Source organism: Heteronotia binoei, chromosome 14 (genome assembly GCF_032191835.1).
Source record: "Heteronotia binoei isolate CCM8104 ecotype False Entrance Well chromosome 14, APGP_CSIRO_Hbin_v1, whole genome shotgun sequence".
NCBI classification, from domain to species: domain Eukaryota; kingdom Metazoa; phylum Chordata; class Lepidosauria; order Squamata; family Gekkonidae; genus Heteronotia; species Heteronotia binoei.
The window spans coordinates 11,678,305-11,699,103 of record NC_083236.1 but is presented as its reverse complement, the minus strand read 5'-3'; the positions used below and the strand labels follow the sequence as shown (position 1 = coordinate 11,699,103).

Below are 20,799 nucleotides of genomic sequence, written 5' to 3'. Positions count from 1 at the left end.
TGCCAGTCTGAGAAGACAATACTGACTTTGATGGACCAAGGGTCTGATTCAGTATAAGGCAGCTTCATATGTCCATCTTTATGACAGTGGCAAGAAACCTTGCTATTTGAAAAGTAATAAAGTTATCCCTATCTGCCAGTAGTAATACTAATCTGTCCTGATTTGACCTCCCTGGGAAACGAGATACAATGGTCCTCACAAATCTATTACCCTCAGCCTCTAATCTGGGGCACTGGAACGGACATGACAAATCCTCAGTGGACCCTTCTGTCACCGGAGCATGGAATCCCATTGAAGCAGTCTTCAAGCACTGCCAGTGATTGAATATCTAGGTGTGCCTTAGTGAAAGCCTTGATGTACTCATAATTCATTATGTCAGTAAAGTCAGGGGAGAAGAAGTAACTGCCAGTTTGGTGTAGTGGTTAAGTGTGCGGACTCTTATCTGGGAGAACCAGGTTTGATTCCCCACTCCTCCACTTGCACCTGCTGGAATGGCCTTGGGTCAGCCATAGCTCTGGCAGAGGTTGTCCTTGAAAGGGCAGCTGCTGTGAGAGCCCTCTCAGTCCCACCCACCTCACAGGGTGTCTGTTGTGGGGGAGGAAGGGAAAGGAGATTGTAGCCGCTCTGAGACTCTGTCCTTGAAAGGGCAGCTGCTGTGAGAGCCCTCTCCAGCCCCACCCACCTCACAGGGTGTCTGTTGTGAGGGGAGAAGACATAGGAGATTGTAAGCCGCTCTGAGTCTCTGATTCAGGGAGAAGGGCAGGATATAAATCTGCAATTCTTCTTCTTCTTCTATAGGGATGTCCACCTGGGCATCGCTGGGGGTGGACTTCTGGGAGCCCTAGAAACACCCAAAGCAGCTTGATTGGCAGCTCCGGAGTGCTATCAGTTTTAGCACTCCGAGATAACTCTTTGGGCCTGTTCAGACACACAGTTTAATCAGTTGTTGCTGCTGTTTCCTGCTGGATTAAAAGTGACTGATCAGACAGCAACATCTGCCTCCTGGTAGTCCATTGTTGTCGCCCCTCTCCAATCCTTCTCCAAACTGGATTATTTTGTTACCTGCTCCTTTGCGGTATTTTTTGAGTTGTCCTGTTTCACCTTGTAGTTTTCTCCATCTGGATAGTTCTGCTGCGAGATTAACCAACTTCCGTATGTCTGAAGGCTGTCCCAGAGCAAAAGGAGCCTCAGACATCTGGTTTACAGTCGCCGTTTTTTTTTTTTTTTACTACTTAGCGGGGGGGGGGGGGAACAAAAAAAAGAACTGCATGGTGCCGTCGTGTGGATGGCAGAAGATGGTTTCACCGCAGGGATTTGAATTGCAGTGTGGCAGTCTGATTGATAATATCCGGAACAAAGATATTCGGAACAGAACCGGGTCAGTTTAACATGAACTCAACACGTTGTGTGAACAGGGTCTTTGTTTTACTAAGAGTTTGAGTGAGTGGAAGCCAAGACTCAAGTAATCTTCTGAGAATCCAAAGCTAGCCTGTAACGTCAGTACAAAACCTCACCATGGATTTGCCTTCATATCCCAATATGTCAAGGTTAAAAGGCCTGGAGATATACAAAAAATAACCCTAAGCCAATAGTTTCTGGGTGCTTTATACAAGCAGTGTTATTGAGAACAGAGATAATAGTTTCTGGGTGCTTTATACAAGCAGTATTATTGAGAACAGAGATAATTCTACTTTGGCCATGTCTAAAAGAGGAACAGCTAACAGAAGACGGGCAGGTATGTTCTAAGCAAATATGTTCTAAGCAATGTCCAAAGACTGAAGATTTCCAGAGCCCCAGATTGCTGCTCCTGACGGAATCTGGGGCAGTATGGCAGCCATGGGGTGAGAAAGAGGTGGGTGAGGGGAAGCTCTGGGGCAATTGCGAATCTCCAGTCCCTCTCTGGATTTTCCTATAGATTCTTTATGCCCCAACCATCCACAATCAAATAAAAAGGGGGACACAAACTGTAAAATATTGATTGGTAGCATGTCAGCTATGTGCTACCTAAAATAACCTCTTATCTGCAAACCTGCTAGACTGAGGCTCTTTCCATACTTGCCTTCTGCTGCAGTTTCTGAGCACCTTTTTAATTTAATTCATCTTCTGTCCCACCTCCCACTTTTTCTCCTTTGTCCCAGAGCTGCTTCCTGTTTCTATATCTGTTTTGGTGGACTAGAACTCACATCCGCTTCCTTTCTCCTCGTGGTTTCCAAAACTCCTTTTGGGGTGGACCTTTTGCCAGCTCCGTGCTTGATCCAGGTCTCTTTTTAGAAGTAGAATGTTTCTGGTGGGTCTTTGAGGACCACCCGTTGCCCTCCCCTGTAATGTCCTCTCTCTCTTTAGGTTGATGCCCTCTCCCCATTCTGTTTTCTTTCCTTCCTTCTCCAAAGACAAAAGATGATGTCATCCAGAAGTGACGTTATCGTGCTGGGCATGTCGTGGGGGAGGGGTGCTCTGGTACTTGGAAAAACTCTGATATTAGAGTTTCCCCCAAGTGCTAGAGTGTCCCCCTGTGATGTGCCCAGTGCAATATGGGTGACAACATTGCACCATGCGTGCTTTGCATGTATGAGGAAGATGCCCCACCAGCTGCCAGGTAAGACCTGGCAACCCATGACGTAGGCCTTATGCAAAGTGATTGTAAGCCAATCAGAGCACATGGAACTTCACTCGAGGGGAGGGAGTAAGCCAGCCTTAGTTTTAAAAAGTGGAAGAAGAAAGGTGAGGTATAAATGATGTCATCTCCAGTACCACAGCTCAGATAATTTTCCTCCTGTCATGCTTCTTTATGGTCCAGCTTTTGCAGCCAAGGTTGCTATGAGGAACACAATAGCATGGACTAATCTGCATATGGTTGCTAAGCCGATGTCCTTACTCTTTCATATTTGATTCATGCTCATCATTGTTGTGCGGCTCAGCCTGATTCAACATTTTATTTCTGGACTGCATTTGCTGCTTTGGTTAAGAAGTGAGTCCAAGAAAGTGAATTCTTTCACACGAGGACAAATTGGTTACCCTTTATATTAAAAAAAAAACCCTAGCAATTGTAGACAGACTACTTTTGGCCAATTCTAATGCTTGATTCCTGCAGACGATCCAGTTATTATACTGGAAGAGGACTCCTAAATATTTAAGATATTTAACTTTCTCTATTGAGTTGCCATTAATGTACCAATTAAGTTGCCGCCAAGACTTTAAGAACACCAGAATTTTTTATTTTTCAAAGTTAACAGATAGCAGGTTGGTCTCACAATAAGATGTAAGTAGGAGGCACTTGGGACCTTTTTGAGTGAAAGATAATATAACTTCATCATCTGCTTACAATAAGAGAGTGGAAAGTGGCCATCATCTGTGCATAAGGTAGAGTCTGGGTCATTCAAAAATAGATTGAATAAACAGGGAGTCAAGATGCAACCTTGCTGTGAAAGTTTTCATAGAATCATAGAGTTGGAAGGGACCTCCAGGGTCACCTAGTCCAACCCCCTGCACAATGCAGGAAACTCACAAACACTTCCCCCTAAATTCACAGGATCTTCATTGCTGTCAGATGGCCATCCAGCCTCTGTTTAAAAACCTCCAAGAAAAGACAACCCACCACCTCCCGAGGAAGCCTGTTCCACTGAGGAACCACTCTAACGGTCAGGAAGTACTTCCTAATGTTGAGCCGGAAACTCTTTTGATTTACCTTCTGGGACCACAGAAAACAATTCCACACCATCCTCTATATGACAGCCCTTCAAGTACTTGAAGATGGTAATCATATCACCTCTCAGCAGCCTTCTCTCCAGGCTAAACATGCTCAGCTCCTTCAACCATTCTTCATAGGACTTGGTCTCCAGACCCCTCACCATCTTCGTCGCCCTCCTCCGGACCCGTTCCAGCGTGTCTATGTCCTTAAAATGCGGTGCCCAAAACTGAACACAATACTCCAGGTGAGGTTTTACCAGAGCAGAGTAAAGCGATACCATCACTTCATGGGATCTGGATACTATACTTCTGTTGACAGAGAATGTTAAAGTTGTGTCCTAATTACTTTATGGAATCCCTATCTGAATCAATTCATTTAATTCACATATTGAGCAGATCAAGGCCATATTTTTGCAACATATCCTTCAAACTGTGCAGGTTATGCAGCCATGTGCAAGAAAGACAGGACAGGGTCTTCTGAAAACCAGAGCTTGATTCTCAACACTGAAGTTTTGGTTACTCCTCCATTACAGGGCAGTTACATCTCCCTGATGCTGTCAGATTCATTTCATCTAATTGGTTCCATTACATCTTGAGGAAAATACAGCCTGAACTCTCTTTTTATGTTAGATAAATTTTGAAATGCATGTAGATCCCTGAAACAGAGACTCCTTGACATTAAGAAACAAACCTTCTGGTCTCTTGCAGGTAAAACTTGTTCCCTGGGGCAGTTTACTATGACATTGAGATAGGGTCTTTCAGCTGCCTATTTTACACAGCTTACAGCCCCACAATTACATCGTGCTTTTATGCTGAAGATGAAGATATTGGATTTATATCCCGCCCTCCACTCCGAAGAGTCTCAGAGCGGCTACAATCTCCTTTACCTTCCTGCCCCACAACAGACACCCTGTGAGGTGGGTGGGGCTGGAGAAGGCTCTCACAGCAGCTGCCCTTTCAAGGACAACCTCTGCCAGAGCTATGGCTGACCCAAGGCCATGCTAGCAGGTGCAAGTGGAGGAGTGGGGAATCAAACCCGGTTCTCCCAGTTAAGAGTCCACACACTTAACCACTACACCAAACTGGCTCGATTTAATGTCTTCCCCTCAGTGGTTCTCTATGGAAGATTTGTCAATTTGCCTTACAACAAAGAATTTGCCCATGCAATAGTAGGGCACCGGAATCGATTGCTCATATTTTGCTTTGATGTGAATTTTACATCCAAATACAGGATGTTCTAATTAGCCTTATTTTGCATAACAGGCATAGCCTTCCAGAAGCCTTCTTCCATAGCCTTCTTTTATCAGATTAGTGCTCTCGGTAGCAAGATTTCTTCTGATTAAAGTGCTGGAGAGATGATAGATTTTTATTGTACTTTGTATATTTGAATCTAACTATAATTTATGCCAATAAAGGCATTGACTGACATGATTGACTAGAATTCTTTCACACGTTCAGTTTCTTCACCATCAGCTGTTATTCTGATGTTTCTGTTCTTCTGATGTTTCTGTTCTTCTCGATCATGATCTTAGTCTTTTTGATGTTTTGGAAGAGGCCAAACTTCTCACTTTCTTTTTCAGTTTTCTTGATCAGATATTCCAGGCCTTCTGTCAGTTTTATCCTTGGTTTGTAATGGCCTATGGCAAAATACAAACAAACATTATTCACCCAAAAGAAGGGTTGTGTCGGTAGCATATCAAAGATTGTTGCTATTTCTTCCTCCAATCTTTACCTTGATTTGTGACTCTTCCAGTTCTAACTTCCTCATGGTTGTTTTGGCATACATGTTGAATAGGAAAGAGAAAAGTTTAAATTAAAAGCCTAGGAAAAAAAAAAGTCTTTATTGACATCATATATACCTTACCTTTCTCCACAATGGGGATCCAAAGCAACTTACATCCTCTCCATTTGATCTTTACAAGAACCCTCTGAGGTAGACTGAGAGTGTGTGACTGGCCCAAGGTTGCCTGGTAATCTTCCATGGCAGAGTGGAGATTTGAAGTTTGAACCTGGGTCTTCCATATCCTAGTCCAGTTCCTTGAGTACTATAACACACTCGTTGGGCATCTAAAATCGAATAAAGTAGGTTGGGTGTAGAACAGCCTCAAGGAGATGGGGATGTTCCACAGGAAGGTACCCATCACTAAGGTGCCACCTGCCTCACTTCTGTGGGAGGAGAAAACAGAGAAAACAGAAAACAGAGCTTAGAACAAGGGTGTTACCTGATCAAGCGGGCAGTAGGGGAGAATGCGATAATTCAGGTAACACCCCCCCTCCCCAATCCTATGATGTGTTGGGCATCGTTCCTCACACTAGGATTTGGGCAGTAGATTCCCCCTCCCAATGTGCTGGGTTGACTCCCCTGTACTTTCAACGGAAGAGGAGGATAACAGAAGACTGCAGGTGCCACCTAGGGCTGCCAACCTCCAGATGGCACCTGGAGATTATTCACTGTTACCGTTGGCCTCCAGACTACAGAAATCCGTTCCCTTGGAGAAAGTGGCTGTCTTGGGGAGTGGACTCCATGGCATTCTACAATGCCATCCTCCCCAGGCTCCACTCCCCCCCACCCAATCTCTGGGTATTTCCCAACCTAGAGCTGGGAAGAGAAGAAGAGGAGGAAGAAGGAGGAGGAGGAAGAAGAATTCATATCATAGAATCCTCTCCAAATCTCAGAGTCTCAGAGCGACTCGCAGTCTCCTAAACCTTCTTCCCTCACAACTGATATCCTGTGAGGTGGGTAGGGCTGAGAGAGCTCTCACAGAAATTGCCCTTTCAAGGACAACTCTGTGAGAGCTATGGCTGACCCATTCTAACATCTGCAAGCGGAGGAGTGGGGAATTAAATCCTATTCTCTCAGATAAGAGTCTGCACCCTTAACCACTATACCAAACTGGCTTTCAAGTGCCACCCCTTTCCCACCGTCTAGTCTGCACAGGGATTTGTGAAACATTATTGGGCTGAAATGCATGACCTAAAACCTTCAGTGGTTAGGTGTTCTGGGATGTGGGGCTTTGTTTCTGGGTCACAGGTAGATGCTGTTGGTATTCTTCCACTCAGAAATAGCTTGCCTTTTCCTGGAATGCAGACCTGTTCCCGCAGCCAAACACTGATCCATTGGGAATTCTGTTGACTGTGCGCCTGTCCCCTGGCAAGCATAAACCGTTTGTTCCGGCATCAGTGCAGTGCCATAGAGCCCTTCATTGTGAAGTCATTTAATAAGTCTGTTGTGAAGGCAATGCCAGGAAATACTGGCTTAGGAAGTGAATAACCTTTTATTGTGATCTCAGGGACAGCTTCGCAACATGTCCGTAAAGCTCGCAGCTTTCTTGTCCTGCATTTCAACTTCTACCACGTTAGATTGGTTCTGTAAAACTTGCTTTTGACACAAGAATTACAGGATGCTTTTCAGCTGGAAGGTAAGAGAACTGAAACTGTACAGTCCTAGGCTTCCCAACCCTCCCGCCCTGGCAGGGGACCCCAGGATTTCCACCCTCTTCCTCCGCTCCCCAAAAAAATGGAAGCGGGGGGAGAGGGGGGAAACGGCGAGCTGCCCGATCCTGGAGCAGGCGAGGCCACCGCGCCGCATCGCTGCCGCCCCCTCCCCGCCCACCGCAGTTGCTCCTCCGAGATGGGCCCAGGCTGAGCCCATCTCGGAGGAGCAGCCAAGAGGCGGCAGCAGTGCAGGGGAGGGCGAGGCAGACCAGGAGCATGGTGAGCCACGAATCCGGGCCCTTCTAGGACCCGGACTTGCGGCTCGCCACGCCCCCAGCCCGCCTCCACCCCCCCCTCCGCTTCCACCCCAGAGGCCGAGCGGACGAGGCCGCCGCGCTTCTGCCGCCTCTTCTCCGCTCGCCGTGGCTGCTCCTCCGAGATGGGCTCAGCCTGAGCCCATCTCGGAGGAGCAGCCACGGCGAGCGGAGAAGAGGCGGCAGCTGCGGGGCGGCTCGCCACGCCCCCTGGCGCCGCTTCCCCCTCCCCCTTAGCTCCACCCCAGTGTCTCCTGGCTCCACCCCCAAAGTCTCCTGGCTCCACCCCCAAAGTCCCCAGATATTTCTGGGGTTGGACTTGGCAACCTTATACAGTCCACACTGCATGATCATGTCTCTGGAAGGAATGTGGGCTTCTCTGGACTGCAAGTATTGTTAAATATTGTCTGTTCTTCTTTGAAGCGTAGACTAAATCAGGGTCCCCAACATGATGCCTGTGGGTGCTGACTCCTTTTCTGGCACCCACCAAGTGTCTTTAGGAAGTGGGTGGGGCCAGATGGGGCTTTTGCCCATCAAGGCAGCTGATTGCCTACTGGAGATTTGATTGGCTGTGCAGATTTTAAAAAGTGCTGCTTTGGCAGCAGCTGCCACCACAGAAGTGCCCTGCATTAATGAAGTTAAGCTGCGGGAATTATTTTGCGACTGGCTCCACCTCCTGGGGCAGCCATATTGTGGCAGCCATTTTGTTGCCAAGCCCACCATGGTGTGTCAGAATGCCAAATGTGCATGCAGACTCAAAAATGTTGGGTACTCCTGGTCTAGATGTTTCTTATGCTCCACTGAAGGACAGGGAACCCCCGAAAAGTGCATCGAAAGCCTCAAAGAAAGCAGTCCAGCGAAGGTAGCAAGAGACTTGGAATGGAAAGTGTGCAGGCTGTGCTCTCTGCTCCAAGCCTCCCTACCCCTACCCCAGCTGATCGGGGTACATGGCTTTATGTGCTATAGTTTCCTTCTCTTTAGGGTTGCCAAGTCCCCCTTGCCACCCATGGGGGATGGGGGGGCAGGATTGCCAGCTTCATGTTGGGAAACTTCTGGAGATTTGGAAAAGGAGCCTGGGGAGAACAGGGGCCTCAGTGGGGTACCGTGCCATAGAGTCCACCCTCCAAAGCAGCCATTTTCTCTGGGGGAGCTAATCTCTGTAGTCAGGAGATGAGCTGTAATTCTAGGTGACCCCTGGCATCCCAACTCCTCTCCTTCCTCCAGCATGTTCCATTGCTTCTTCCATTACTATGTCTGCATGGTCGTCTTGCTGCTTTCTCCCCTAAGCAGATACTTTCTTAAATCCCTGCTGACTGTGTGTATGTGTGTTTGTGTGTGTGTGTTTGTGTACCCCAGAGTGTTCAAAGTCCTTTATATGTTTTATTGGACTTTCATTGCAACCTTATAGTCATGTAAGGTAGGAAAAAGAAAGCAGATGAGTATAGCAGGTGTAGGGAGGCTGCTAAAGTTGTCAGAGCACCAAAAGCGTTTTCTGCTGCATCATGACTCAGAGAGAAAAAGGAACTGGGTTGCAGGGTTCCTTTGGAGGGGGGAAGTGGTGGCCAGGCCTACTGTCTTGGCTAGCTTGGTGGCTTGTGACAAGATTTGGATATGCGGTGTTGGGAATGACTGTGGAGATGGAAATACGGCATACCTCTTGGCTTCCCATGGGAAATTGATCCATGTCTGCTTGATACTCTTGATGGGAGGGAATAGCCCACTTCCAGTCAGGGGGCGGGGAGACACAGTGTAGTAGGCGGGACCAGATGTGACTGGTGGTGCATGCTGTCTGTTTCATAATGCAAGGTCATTGCTGTGCGTTATCGAGGCTGCACCTATGCTAGGGATTAGTATCTGCCTTGGAGACTTGGGCTGAGAGCAACTTGGTGAGTTCGTGGCTGAGGTGAGATTTTTAGGTTCATGGTCGTCAGTTATATCACCACAGTTGTACTTGTGCTGGTGTGGTAGAGTAGGATCTTGGGAGCCCTAGGTGAGAATCCCCACTTATCCCATGGAAGCTTGCTAGGTATAAGCTTTCATGTGCATGCACATTTCTTCAGATACACTCAAGCAGAAGTCACCAGCCATTACATGTAGGTAGAGGGTGTGGAGGGTGTTGCCAGGATGGGCTAATTAGAATCAAGACGCATAAGTAAGTGAGCAATAAATATAGCTAAGACTGGGAGGAAGAGGAGATTGGATTTATACCTCGCCTTTCACTACCAGGAGTCTGAGAGTGGCTTACAATCTCCTTTCCCTTCCCCTTCCCACAACAGACACCCTGTGAGGTAGGTGGGGCTGAGAGGGCTCTCCAAGAATTGCTCTTGAGAGAACAGCTTTGAGAGAGTTATGACTGACCCAAGCTCACTCCAGCAGTTGCATGTTGAAAAGTAGGGAATCAAACCCAGTTCTCCCAGATAACAGTCCGCACTCTTAACCACTACCAGGGCTTTTTGGGTAGAAAAAGCCGAGCAGGAACTCATTTGCATATTAGGCCACACCCCCTGATGCCAAGCTAGCCGGAACTGCTAAAAAAAAAGCCCTGACCACTACACTGCTACACCAAACTGGCAAATGGTAAGACTTGAGAATAGCAGCGAATTTGCTTATCACCGTACTATAGAACAGGGGTGTCAAAAATGCGGCCTGGGGGCCAGATCAGGTCCCCGGAGGGCTTCTGACCACTGAAACTTAATTGCATGATAACCGTAGTACTAGCATCCATTGTTATAATGTTTTAACTGATATTTTAATATTGTTTTATGCTTTGAGTTGTTGGTCATTTCGACCCTAACCTGTGAGCCGCCCCGAGCCTGCCTTCGGTGGGGAGGGCAGGATATAAATAAAATAAATAAACAGAATTTATTTATGTATTTATTTATCAGGCCCACGAGCAAGTCTGCTCCCTTCTCCCTCGCTCTTGCTTCTTTCTGTGCCACAGCTTGCTTCGCCAAGATTTCTCAGTTGCACAGGAGCTGCAGAGCAAAGCCTCTATTTTCTCCATTAGCTGAGGCTCCTCTCTTGGGGAGGAAGTGAGGAGGGAAGGGGGAGCTTGCTTTGATACTGGCTACAATATTGCAAGAGTGCTCGTACTTTAAACGTGTTTTATTTAAAGTTTTTTTTTAAAAAATCTTTGCGTTCATTTATAACATTTATATCTCTGCTAGATTTATATCCCGCCCTCCCCCGACAGGCTCAGGGCAGCCTGTTGGGGGAGGGCGGGATATATTTTAAGACGCACATGGCCTGGTCCGACAAGGTCTCATTTATGTCAGATCCATCCCTCAAAACAAACGAGTTTGACATCCCTGTGCATAATATAGAATATAACAAAAACCCCTACCGTGGTGGCAAATCTGACCATCCTGATTCGTTGGGGCTTGGTGGGACTGTGTGGTACAAGCTTTTGGCCTGTCAGACTATTAGTCAGAAGTACTTGCATGCCATTGGTTGAGTCCGCTCCTCTCTCCCGCCTGAGTGGCTGTTGCTAGCCAGCAAAGCTGATTCTGTCAGTAAAATGCAACCAGCCTTAGATACGGCAGTTACTGTGGGAACACACTATTGGGCCACCACATGTTGGTCACCATCTTTGGCCTCCCATTGGCTGACTCCCCTGCCGCCTCCTACTGCTGACCCAGGAATGTTTGAACACACTGCCAAAAGCAGTCTTACCACAGAGACAGCCACATCTCCAACTCTCTCTGTCAGCTGGCTTCAGAAGGGGCTGCAGAGCTATTGTGGCCTCTCAAAAGGCCTTATCAACAGCCCACACAGATGGACTTCCAGCACATGCAGCCTCGAAAGGCCACTGCGATACCCAGGGAGCCTGGCACAGCCTCAGAGGGCATGCCTGCGCCACCTTTACTGTCTTTCCTGCCTCTTTCTTAACACTCCCTCTCTCCCTTCTCCCCTCAGCCTCATCCCAGGATGTGGAGAAGGAGATAGGGGAGTCTCACAGGGTTGTTGTTCAGATCAAAGGGGGGAGAGGAATGAGGAGAATGATGTAAGCTGCTTTGGTCGTCCCGCCCCACACACAAAGAGGCAGGAAAGACAGTAAAGGTGGCACAGCCATGCCTTCTGAGGTGGTGCCAGGCTCCCTGGCTATCGCAGTGGCCTTTCGAGGCTGCGTGTGCTGGGAGTCCATCTGTGTGGGCTGTTGATAGGGCCTTTTGAGAGGCCACAATAGCTCTGCAGCCCCTTCTGAAGCCAGCTGACAGAGAGAGTTGGAGATGTGGCTGTCTCTGTGGTGAGACTGCTGTTGTCTTTTTCCTATGTAGAGGCTGCAGGGATGCCAACTCCAGATTAGGAAATTTCTGGAGATTTAAGGGGTGGGTCCTGGAGATCACTCAGACTTACAACTGCTCTCCAGATGGCAGAGATCAGCTTCCCTTGAGGTGGTGGGGACAGTGATTGCCTTCACTTGGGTGGATGGTTAGACAGCAAGGCTGGGGGCACTCGCCCAGAGACCTTTAGTGATACCTTTCCAGGTTGGTGGGAGATTCCTAAGGTATCACTACAGACCTCTGAGGGAGAGGCCTTTCCTCATGGGGAACCATGGTTGCCAATCTCCAGGTGAGGGCTGGAGATCACTCAGAATTACAACCATTCCCCAGATGGCAAAGATCAGCTCCCCTTTAGGTCCAGGGGGGTGCCTTCAATTGGGTGGGTTGGAAGACAGCAAGGGTAGGGGGCACTTACCCAGAGACATTTAGTGGTACCTTTCCAGGTTGGTGGGAAATTCCTGGAGATTCTGTGGCAAACTTTGAGGAGAGCATACGAGTTAGGGCTTCAGAGTGGGGTCTGCCAGACACAGGTTCTTGCTGTGCAAGCTGACTGGGTGATTTTGGACCAGTCACAGACTTTCAGCCTAACCTACCTCACAGGGTTGTTGTTCAGATCAAAGGTGGGAGAGGAGAATTATGTTAAGTTGCTTTGGTTTCCCCCACCTGTGAAAAAAATACTGTCCTTTTTCTATGTAGAGGCTGCAGGAAGTGGGAAGGCAATGGAAACCTGAAGTCTGGGGGGCAGATAAAAGGATGGCTCCACCTAGGGGTTGGCTATCCTACGCCTGGCTGATTGCTGCTGTTCAGCAGCAGCCCCTCTATGACAGCCACTGTGGCATAGGAGTAGGCCTATGACCCAGGTTCTTGCTGTGGAAGCTGAATGGGTGATTTTGGACCAGTCACAGACTTCCAGCCTAACCTGCTGCACAGGGTTGTTGTTCAGATCACATGGGGGGAGAGGAGAATGAAGTAAACTGCTTTGGTCCCCCCACACACACACACTGTGAAGAAAAACTGTCCTTTTCCTATGTGTAAAGGCTGCAGGGAGGGGGGAAGGTCTGATTCAGTATAAGTCAGCTTCATATGTTCATGTTCATATGTTCTGTTTCAGTGTATCTGAAGAAGTGCACATGCACACAAAAGCTTATACCCAAAATAAAACTTTGCTGGTCTTTAAAATGCTACTGGACTCAAACTTGGTTCTCCCCCCCCCCCCACCCGAATCTTATAGATGTTGCTAGAGACAGCATGACGTTGATCAAAGTATCTTCTTAGCTCCCCGTGTGGCTGCATTTTGATTGCAGGAACTGCTGTACAAACAGCTGTTCCATCTCAGAGATAGTAACACAGTGGGCTAGGCAAAGGGTTTGTGTACTGTTTATGGGGCCTTTAGGAATATAAAAATGTATGTCTGTACCTTTGGAAAGTCTAGCCTTGAACTGTGCATTATTGCATTGCAAAACAGAAGCTGTGTTTTAGGCTGTATTGAGACTTCAATGTGTTTATGGTAGGATAAGCTTTTGGAAACAACCGTTTATTGCATCCTGTGAAGGCCAGTAGTTTGCACAGTGATTGCCTTGCAAAAGTGAATGGGCATAAGCGTTGTCTGGAGATTAATCTGACTTTCCAAGACTTCCCTGGAAGCATGAAGAAAGAGCATAGGGTGGTGGTTAAAAAAGAGCATAGTGTGGTGGTTAAACTAGGACTGGGGAGACCCAGGTTCAAATCCCAGTCAGAAAATGAGTAGCTATAGTATAACATAGTATAGTTAATGTAGAGAGACTTTTCCAACTCAAATCGCAAAATGGTAAGGGGGAGAATATGAAGGCTGGCTGGGTTTGCATATTATGTTATATTTATGATCACATCCAGTGTCCTAAGAACTTTTGTTTATGCTGGTATAATACATTTCTAAAGGTTGCTAAAAGAACTCCAGGCAGGTTGTCGTGTTGTTCTGAAGCAATAGAACAAAGCTTGAGACCAGTGGCACCTTTAAGACCAACTAAGTTTTATTCTGAGGCTAAGCTTTTGTGTGCATGCGCACTTCTTGGGCGTTTTCGCACTGACCTTAATCGGCAGCGACGCCCCTCTTCACCGCGCAGGACCTGCGCGGATTTCGCACCAATTGCACCCGGAAGAGCCGCAAAGTCCCGCGGCTTTTGCGGCGCAAATGTAAACTGGTTTTTGGCGGTTTACATTTGCGCCGCAAAAGCCGCGGGACTTTGCGGCTCTTCCGGGTGCTCCGCAGCAATTGGTGCGAAATCCGTGTAGATCCTGCGCGGTGAAGAGGGGCGTCGCTGCCGATTAAGGTCAGTGCGAAAACGCCCCTTCAAATACATCTCTCTCTCTCTCTCTCTCGGCTTGACTTCGCGAACGAAGATTTAAGAAGGGTGCAGTAGTCCATGTCTGCTGCAGGCTCGCTGGTGGCATAGTGCATGTATATTAAAGCTTATACCCAGAATTTAATTTTGTTGGTCTTAAAGGTGCCGCTGAATTCACACTCTGCTCTAAGGTGAAAAGAACTGTTTGTTTTGAAAGCACTGATGTCTTGAAAGAGGTAATTTTTTTTGCTTTCTAAAACTAACTTTCTTTCTGTTCCTTTGCAGCCTGGAGAAAGACATGAGCGATCTGTGTCCGGATCAAAAAAGTTTAAAAAGCTTCCTGCGGGATTCTGGATACGACAGCCTCCCCAATAAGCTCAGCATACTCGACAAACTTCTTCATACGCATCCAGTTTGGTTGCAGCTGGGCTTGAGCGACACTGAAGCAGTGGAAGTGTTGCAGACCCAGCCTCCAGGAGTAAGAGCTGTCTTCTGTTTGGCATTTGAAAGCAAGAAGCTCGTGCTCTTTTGGAGCACCCTGTCAGATAGTTCCAGATGTGCTGTCTTCTACACAGGGCTTTTTTTTTGTAGAAAAAGCCCAGCAGGGACTCCTTTGCATGTTAGGCCACACCCCTGACACCAAGCCAGTTGGAACTGCTAAAAAAAAAAAGCCCTGCTTCTTCAGATCTTGAAACTGACCTTGCACCCAGGACTTCTCCCCTGTCCCTTGGTCAGATGCTTGACACACATTCACACACAAACATGTCCTTGTGAGTGAGAACTCCTTCCCTGGAGGAGTAATCCCCCATTGCTGAGTAACAAATGTGGATACTGGAGAAGTACTAAATTAAGTTGAATGTCATACTCGTACAACTTCTCCACAGTGACCTGGGCCTCTATAGAAAGGAAGGCATCCAATGTCACTCCCAAACTGTTCGCCTTCTGAGCCGGTGTAAGTAATGCACCGTCCAGGGCTGGGAGCCAGATACCCAACTCTACTCCACCTTGGCCAAAGTACAGGACCTCCGTCTTAGTTGGATTAAGCTTCAACCGGCTCTGTTGCAACCACTCAGCCACGGCTCCCAAAGCCTCAGCCAGATGATTTGGGGCAGAGTCCGGATGGCTGTCCATTAAAAGAGTTGGGTGTCATCCGCATATTGGTGACAACCCAGCCCCAAACCTTGGGCTAACTGGACAAGGGAGCGCATATAGATGTTGAACATCACTGGTGAGAGAATTGCCCCCTGAGGGACACCACACACAAGTGGGTGTCATGAGGAGATCTGCTCACCAAGTGCCATCCTTTGTCCCTGACCACGGGGAAAGGATAGCTGATCATGGGTAAACAATGCAGGCTTTCATAAAAATGTTTGCTAACTTCTGGGGTGGGTTTTTTAAAATTTTGTTTTGCATGCACGTTTTAGAAAACTGAGTTGTAGAAGCTGAAACTATAGAACTTGATGCATTGTGAAGAGTTACTAACCACTGATTATTGCAAAAGTGTAACCATGTTAGCCACTAGACTTTTGCTCTAATTATCTGTGGGACAGCTTACCTAGTAGAATATTAACCTCTGGCATGTGCCTCTCTGTTGGAATTTCCCAGTGATTAATCATACTGACTCAGCCAGAAGAGAAGGCAATGACATTTTTTTCCAGAAGATTGCTAATGCCTCTGTTTAAGACCATGCTTTTGTGTACAATTCTTATTTTAATAGACCTTCCTTGTTAGGAAGTCCTCAAGAATGCAGAAAAAGGTCTTATCTCTACGTTTGCCAACAGCTGAGTTTGGTTCGTGTCTCAAGGAATTTGCAATAAAAGAGAGCACATATAGTAAGTAATTTAAACACACAGAGTTTTGCACTTTTTATCTCCTTTTATCATAGGCCGAAGAGTTCTGTGCAACTGATCTCCAGTGAAATCGATTGAGCTTGTGGTGGTCTCTAAAACCCATATGCCCGAATACCCTCAGTTGAAGTGCATAGTTGGTTTTATAGTCCAAGCTAGCAGAGAACAACTTATTTTAGTCTCCATCTACTGATAGCATTTGCATGCTTGAAACGTACCTTTTCCAGTTACATCTGTTTTGGGGAGCGATATGTTAAAAGGAAGGGAATAGCAAAATGGTGGTTCAGGATTCATGCCTGGCATTAAACTCAATGGTTGAATTTTTAGCATTTTGAGAATCCAAGCTTTCAGTGTTCCAGAAACTGTAGCTAGTGGGAATAGCACAGTTAGAGGGGAACTCCTGCAGTGTAGAAGAAGTATAGCTTGCATTTGGAACTTTTCATTTTCATAGAATCATATAGTTGCAAGGGACCTCCAGATCATCTAGTCCAACCCGCTGCACAATGCAGGAGCTTCACTTGTACCTCCCCGACATACATACATCCCCAGTGGCCCTGCTCCATGCCCAGAAGATAACAAAAACTTCCAGGATCCCTGGCCAATCTGGCCTGGAGAAAAATTTCTGACTGATCCCAAAGTGTCAATCAGCATTTCCCTGGGTATGTTTATGCTTTATTTCTGGTTTCCTGTTGCTCCAGAAACTTCCCTTTCCTTCGTCCACTGAATAGCTGGGTGGGGGGTGGGAAATGGCCAGCCTCTTTGAAGGGACTGTTTCTGGTTTGTGACCGATAACTGAATTGAAAAGTAGTTGGGAGATGTTGCAGCATCCAGAGTTTGGGTCAGACATTATTATATGTAATATGTGAAGAGGTTTGTGCTATCATTGGGCCTGATAGCCATGGCATTGGGGATGCCAGCCTCCAAGTGGAGAGCCAGTTTGGTGTAGTGGTAAAGTGTGCAGACTCTTATCTGGGAGAACCGGGTTTGATTCCCCACTCCTCCACTTGCACCTGCTGGAATGGCCTTGGGTCAGCCATAACTCTGGCAGAGGTTGTCCTTGAAAAGGCAGCTGCTGTGAGAGCCCTCTCCAGCCCCACCCACCTCACAGGGTGTCTGTTGTGGGGGAGGAAGGGAAAGGAGATTGTGAGCCGCTCTGAGACTCTTCGGAGTGGAGGGCGGGATATAAATCCAATATCTTCATCTACCTCACAGGGTGTCAGTTGTGGGGGAGGAAGATAAACGAGATTGTGAGCCGCTCTGAGACTCTTCAGAGTGGAGGGCGGGATATAAATCCAATATCTTCATCTACCTCACAGGGGGTCTGTTGTGAGGGGGGGAGGAAGGGAAAGGAGATTGTGAGCCGCTCTGAGACTCTTCGGAGTGGAGGGCGGGATATAAATCCAATATCTTCATCTACCTCACAGGGGGTCTGTTGTGAGGGGGGGAGGAAGGGAAAGAAGATTGTGAGCCGCTCTTAGACTCTTTGGAGTGGAGGGCGGGATATAAATCCAATATCTTCATCTACTTCACAGGGTGTCTGTTGTGGGGGAGGGAGGTAAAGGAAATTGTGAGCCGCTCTGAGACTCTTCGGAGTGGAGGGCGGGATATAAATCCAATATCTTCATCTACCTCACAGGGTGTCTGTTGTGGGGGGGGGGGAGGTAAAGGAGATTGTGAGCCGCTCTGAGACTCTTCGGAGTGGAGGGCGGGATATAAATCCAATATCTTCATCTACCTCACAGGGTGTCTGCTGTGGGGGAGGAAGGTAAAGGAGATTGTGAGCTGCTCTGAGACTCTTCGGAGCGGAGGGCGGGATATAAATCCAATATCTTCACCTACCTCACAGGGGGTCTGTTGTGAGGGGGGGAGGAAGGGAAAGGAGATTGTGAGCCGCTCTGAGACTCTTCGGAGTGGAGGGCGGGATATAAATCCAATATCTTCATCTACCTCACAGGGGGTCTGTTGTGAGGGGGGGAGGAAGGGAAAGAAGATTGTGAGCCGCTCTTAGACTCTTTGGAGTGGAGGGCGGGATATAAATCCAATATCTTCATCTACCTCACAGGGTGTCTGTTGCGGGGGGGGGGGGGGTGGAGAGGTAAAGGAGATTGTGAGCCGCTCTGAGACCCTTCGGAGTGGAGGGCGGGATATAAATCCAATATCTTCTTGTGAATCTCCCAGAATTTCAGCTTTTCTGCAGACTACAGAGATCAGTTCCCCTGGAGAACACAGAGGGAGGGAGAGAGGGTGGAGTCTGCGGCACTGTGCCCACTGAGGTCCCTGTCCTCCCCAGGCTTCATCCCCAACTCTCCAAGAGTTTCTTAAGCCGGACTTGGCAGCCTTTACCTCCATGGCCAATCTGTGCAAGATGGCCAGATGCAACTTCAAGTTAGGAATTGCCCTCCCTCCAGTATGTAGCTATATCTTAACTCTAATAAAGTAGGTACCTGGCCCAAAGGTTAATAATCTCGTCTGCATGGCATAAATGATGCACAGGCCAGACCAGGTGGCATTTGGAGCTGCTATGGCCATCCATAATAGCAATTGAAAACTGGCCAGTAGGATGAGGAGGCAGCAGTAGAGGCCGCCGGGAAGGTTGGGAAGTGGAGCAGGTATTGGCCACAGTGGAGGGAGGAAGAAGGGAAAGCTGGATTTCCTCTTCCTTGCAAGTGCTTGCTGGTTTCCCTCTTTTCGTAGCTGGTACATAACATTCCCTCAGATGAGGTCAAATGAAAATTATGAACTGAATGACATCAATGTCTAAGCCCCCAGACTGGAAAAGTCTGTAAAATTGTGATGACAAATACAGCGTCCGTTTGGAGTTTGTTCTGAACACATGATTGTCTAGATATTAATCTGTCACTTTCCATTTAAGTCGCATGTGTTAGAAAACACATTATCGCTAATGAGAAAATAATTGTAAAATGCATTTTACTAAATTTATCAAGATACACAAAGCTTGTCTCGAGGCACTCTTGGGGCCTTGGAAGGGTTTTGGTGGGAAGTGTGATTCATGGAAGCTCAGATGATTTCAGTAGCAGAAGTTGGCAGTGCAGGCTACCTGAAGCCTGTGGGTGCGCCTGCTGCTTTGGGCTGTTTTTTCTGTTTGCAACTGTTGGGCAATTCAGATTTTGTGACCTGTTTACTAAACTGCTAGGACATCTTCAGTTTTTTTTCTAAGCCAAGCCTGTTGCTACAGAACTTTGGCTGAGCTGCAACAGATGTTTATGAACAACTGTTTGTGTTGTGCAAATTCATTACTACACAGAAAGCATGTTTAACAATGTTTCTCAGAACATGTATTGAGCAACTCAGATTCTTTTTTTCTTGCGTTTCAGCTTTTTCCTTGGAAGGATCCGGAATAAGTTTTGCTGATTTGTTCAGGCTCATTGCTTTCTACTGTATTAGCAGGTAAGGCTTGAATTCACTTAAAACTAGCCTTAAAATTAAGTGTATTGCTACTCTTACAGACATTTCAAATACAGGTTGGGGGTCTTTGAGTGCCATCAGAAGCCACTCCACCTGACCAACTTTCTCTACTGACCCCCATGGATCTAGTGGCTGTTTGGTTTTCCCCCTTTTCTGTTTGTGCCAGGATGGAGCCTGGGGCTGTAGTGCCCTCCAGTGTTCCTCTTATTGTAGGACTTCCCCAAGAAGAGCCTCAGAATAAAGCAAAGAGGGCTTTTTTTTGCTTTCACCATGATCACTCGATCTCTCTCTCTCCTGCCAGTTGCCTCTCCTGGTGGCTTCTTGGGATTTGTTTGGTCTGTCTTCCCTGGCCTTCCCTGGGCTGGCCCAATAAAGGATTTCCTGGAGACCGGCTGACCCTGGACTCACCCTTTGATGAGTGAAGAGAATCTGGACCAATGGCTGCTTGGGCTGAGCCCTCCCTTGTCCTGCCCCACCCTTCCTTGAGATTTGTAAAGACCGGCTGTGCCGGTCTGCATGGGCCCCTCAAGACTCCAGCTGCTGCTGGCCTCCTCTTCTGACCTCTTCCCGGGTGCAGGCTTCCTTTCCTGAGCCTTCCCACCTCTGAGGCGGCTGCTCTGCTGGGGCGTTTCCATGTGTGGCTTCACCCTGGCTCCCTTCCCCCATGGCCTCTGGCTAAAAACCATCTTAGTAGAGACATGTTTTATTCTTTGCACAGTATTTCATATAATGTTAGTTACTCCATACCATACCATAGATCTTTATTGGCATTAATACAAGAATACAGTATACTTTAAAACCAACAGTGACACTATAGAATATAATAAAACCTTAAAAAAACAGCAAAAGTTAAATGACATAAAATAGCAGTAGGCTATGCATGAGTAAAAGCCTCTCTGATTTGGATCGCAACCTGTAAAAAGCAAGCAACGTGAGTAGTGACAAAGTTGTGTTTCCCGTGGAGTAAAAAACGAACCTTGGCATTGTCAGAAAGGTCTTGATGGTCAGAAAACAGTGCATCTAGATATCTTGCATGTGGACTGCTATAAAAAGGGCAGTCCAAAAGAACATGTTAATTACTCAATAAATAGTAGTAGCATTTCTTATCTTTTAGTACTTTATCAACTATAATAATGCTAGGAGATTTTTCTGGTCAAATAGTCTCTAAAATATACTGAATACTGCTCTCGTTTGATAGCAGTAAGACTCTAAACAGTCCATGACAGTGGATTTTAGATTGCCAGAACAGACTAAAGGGAGATAACTGGATAGAGATATGACATTTTCCTAGTTTTAAATGAAACATTTAATATTAGATTCCAGGCGTCTAAGACAGCGTCTAGATGGTATATAACACCAACATTGCTAAATAGAATAAAAGCATCTAACAGCAAAAATGTTGGGAACAATGCAGAGATTTTTTTGTACCGTTAGTGGGTGTGTGAGCTTATTAATAATTTCTGAAGAAAAGTTCTACAAAAATACA

The 20,799-nt window shown here is 47.0% G+C and overlaps 1 protein-coding gene across 1 annotated transcript in view; it reads left to right on the top strand.

The window, feature by feature from the left end:
* The window catches only part of RIN2 (Ras and Rab interactor 2), an 88,626-nt gene that overhangs the window by 19,628 nt on the left and 48,199 nt on the right, over window positions 1–20,799 (top strand). The window contains 3 exon segments of the mRNA XM_060253933.1: window positions 14,326–14,518; window positions 15,758–15,872; window positions 19,223–19,295. Of these exon segments, the coding sequence (XP_060109916.1) occupies window positions 14,326–14,518; window positions 15,758–15,872; window positions 19,223–19,295 (381 nt within the window).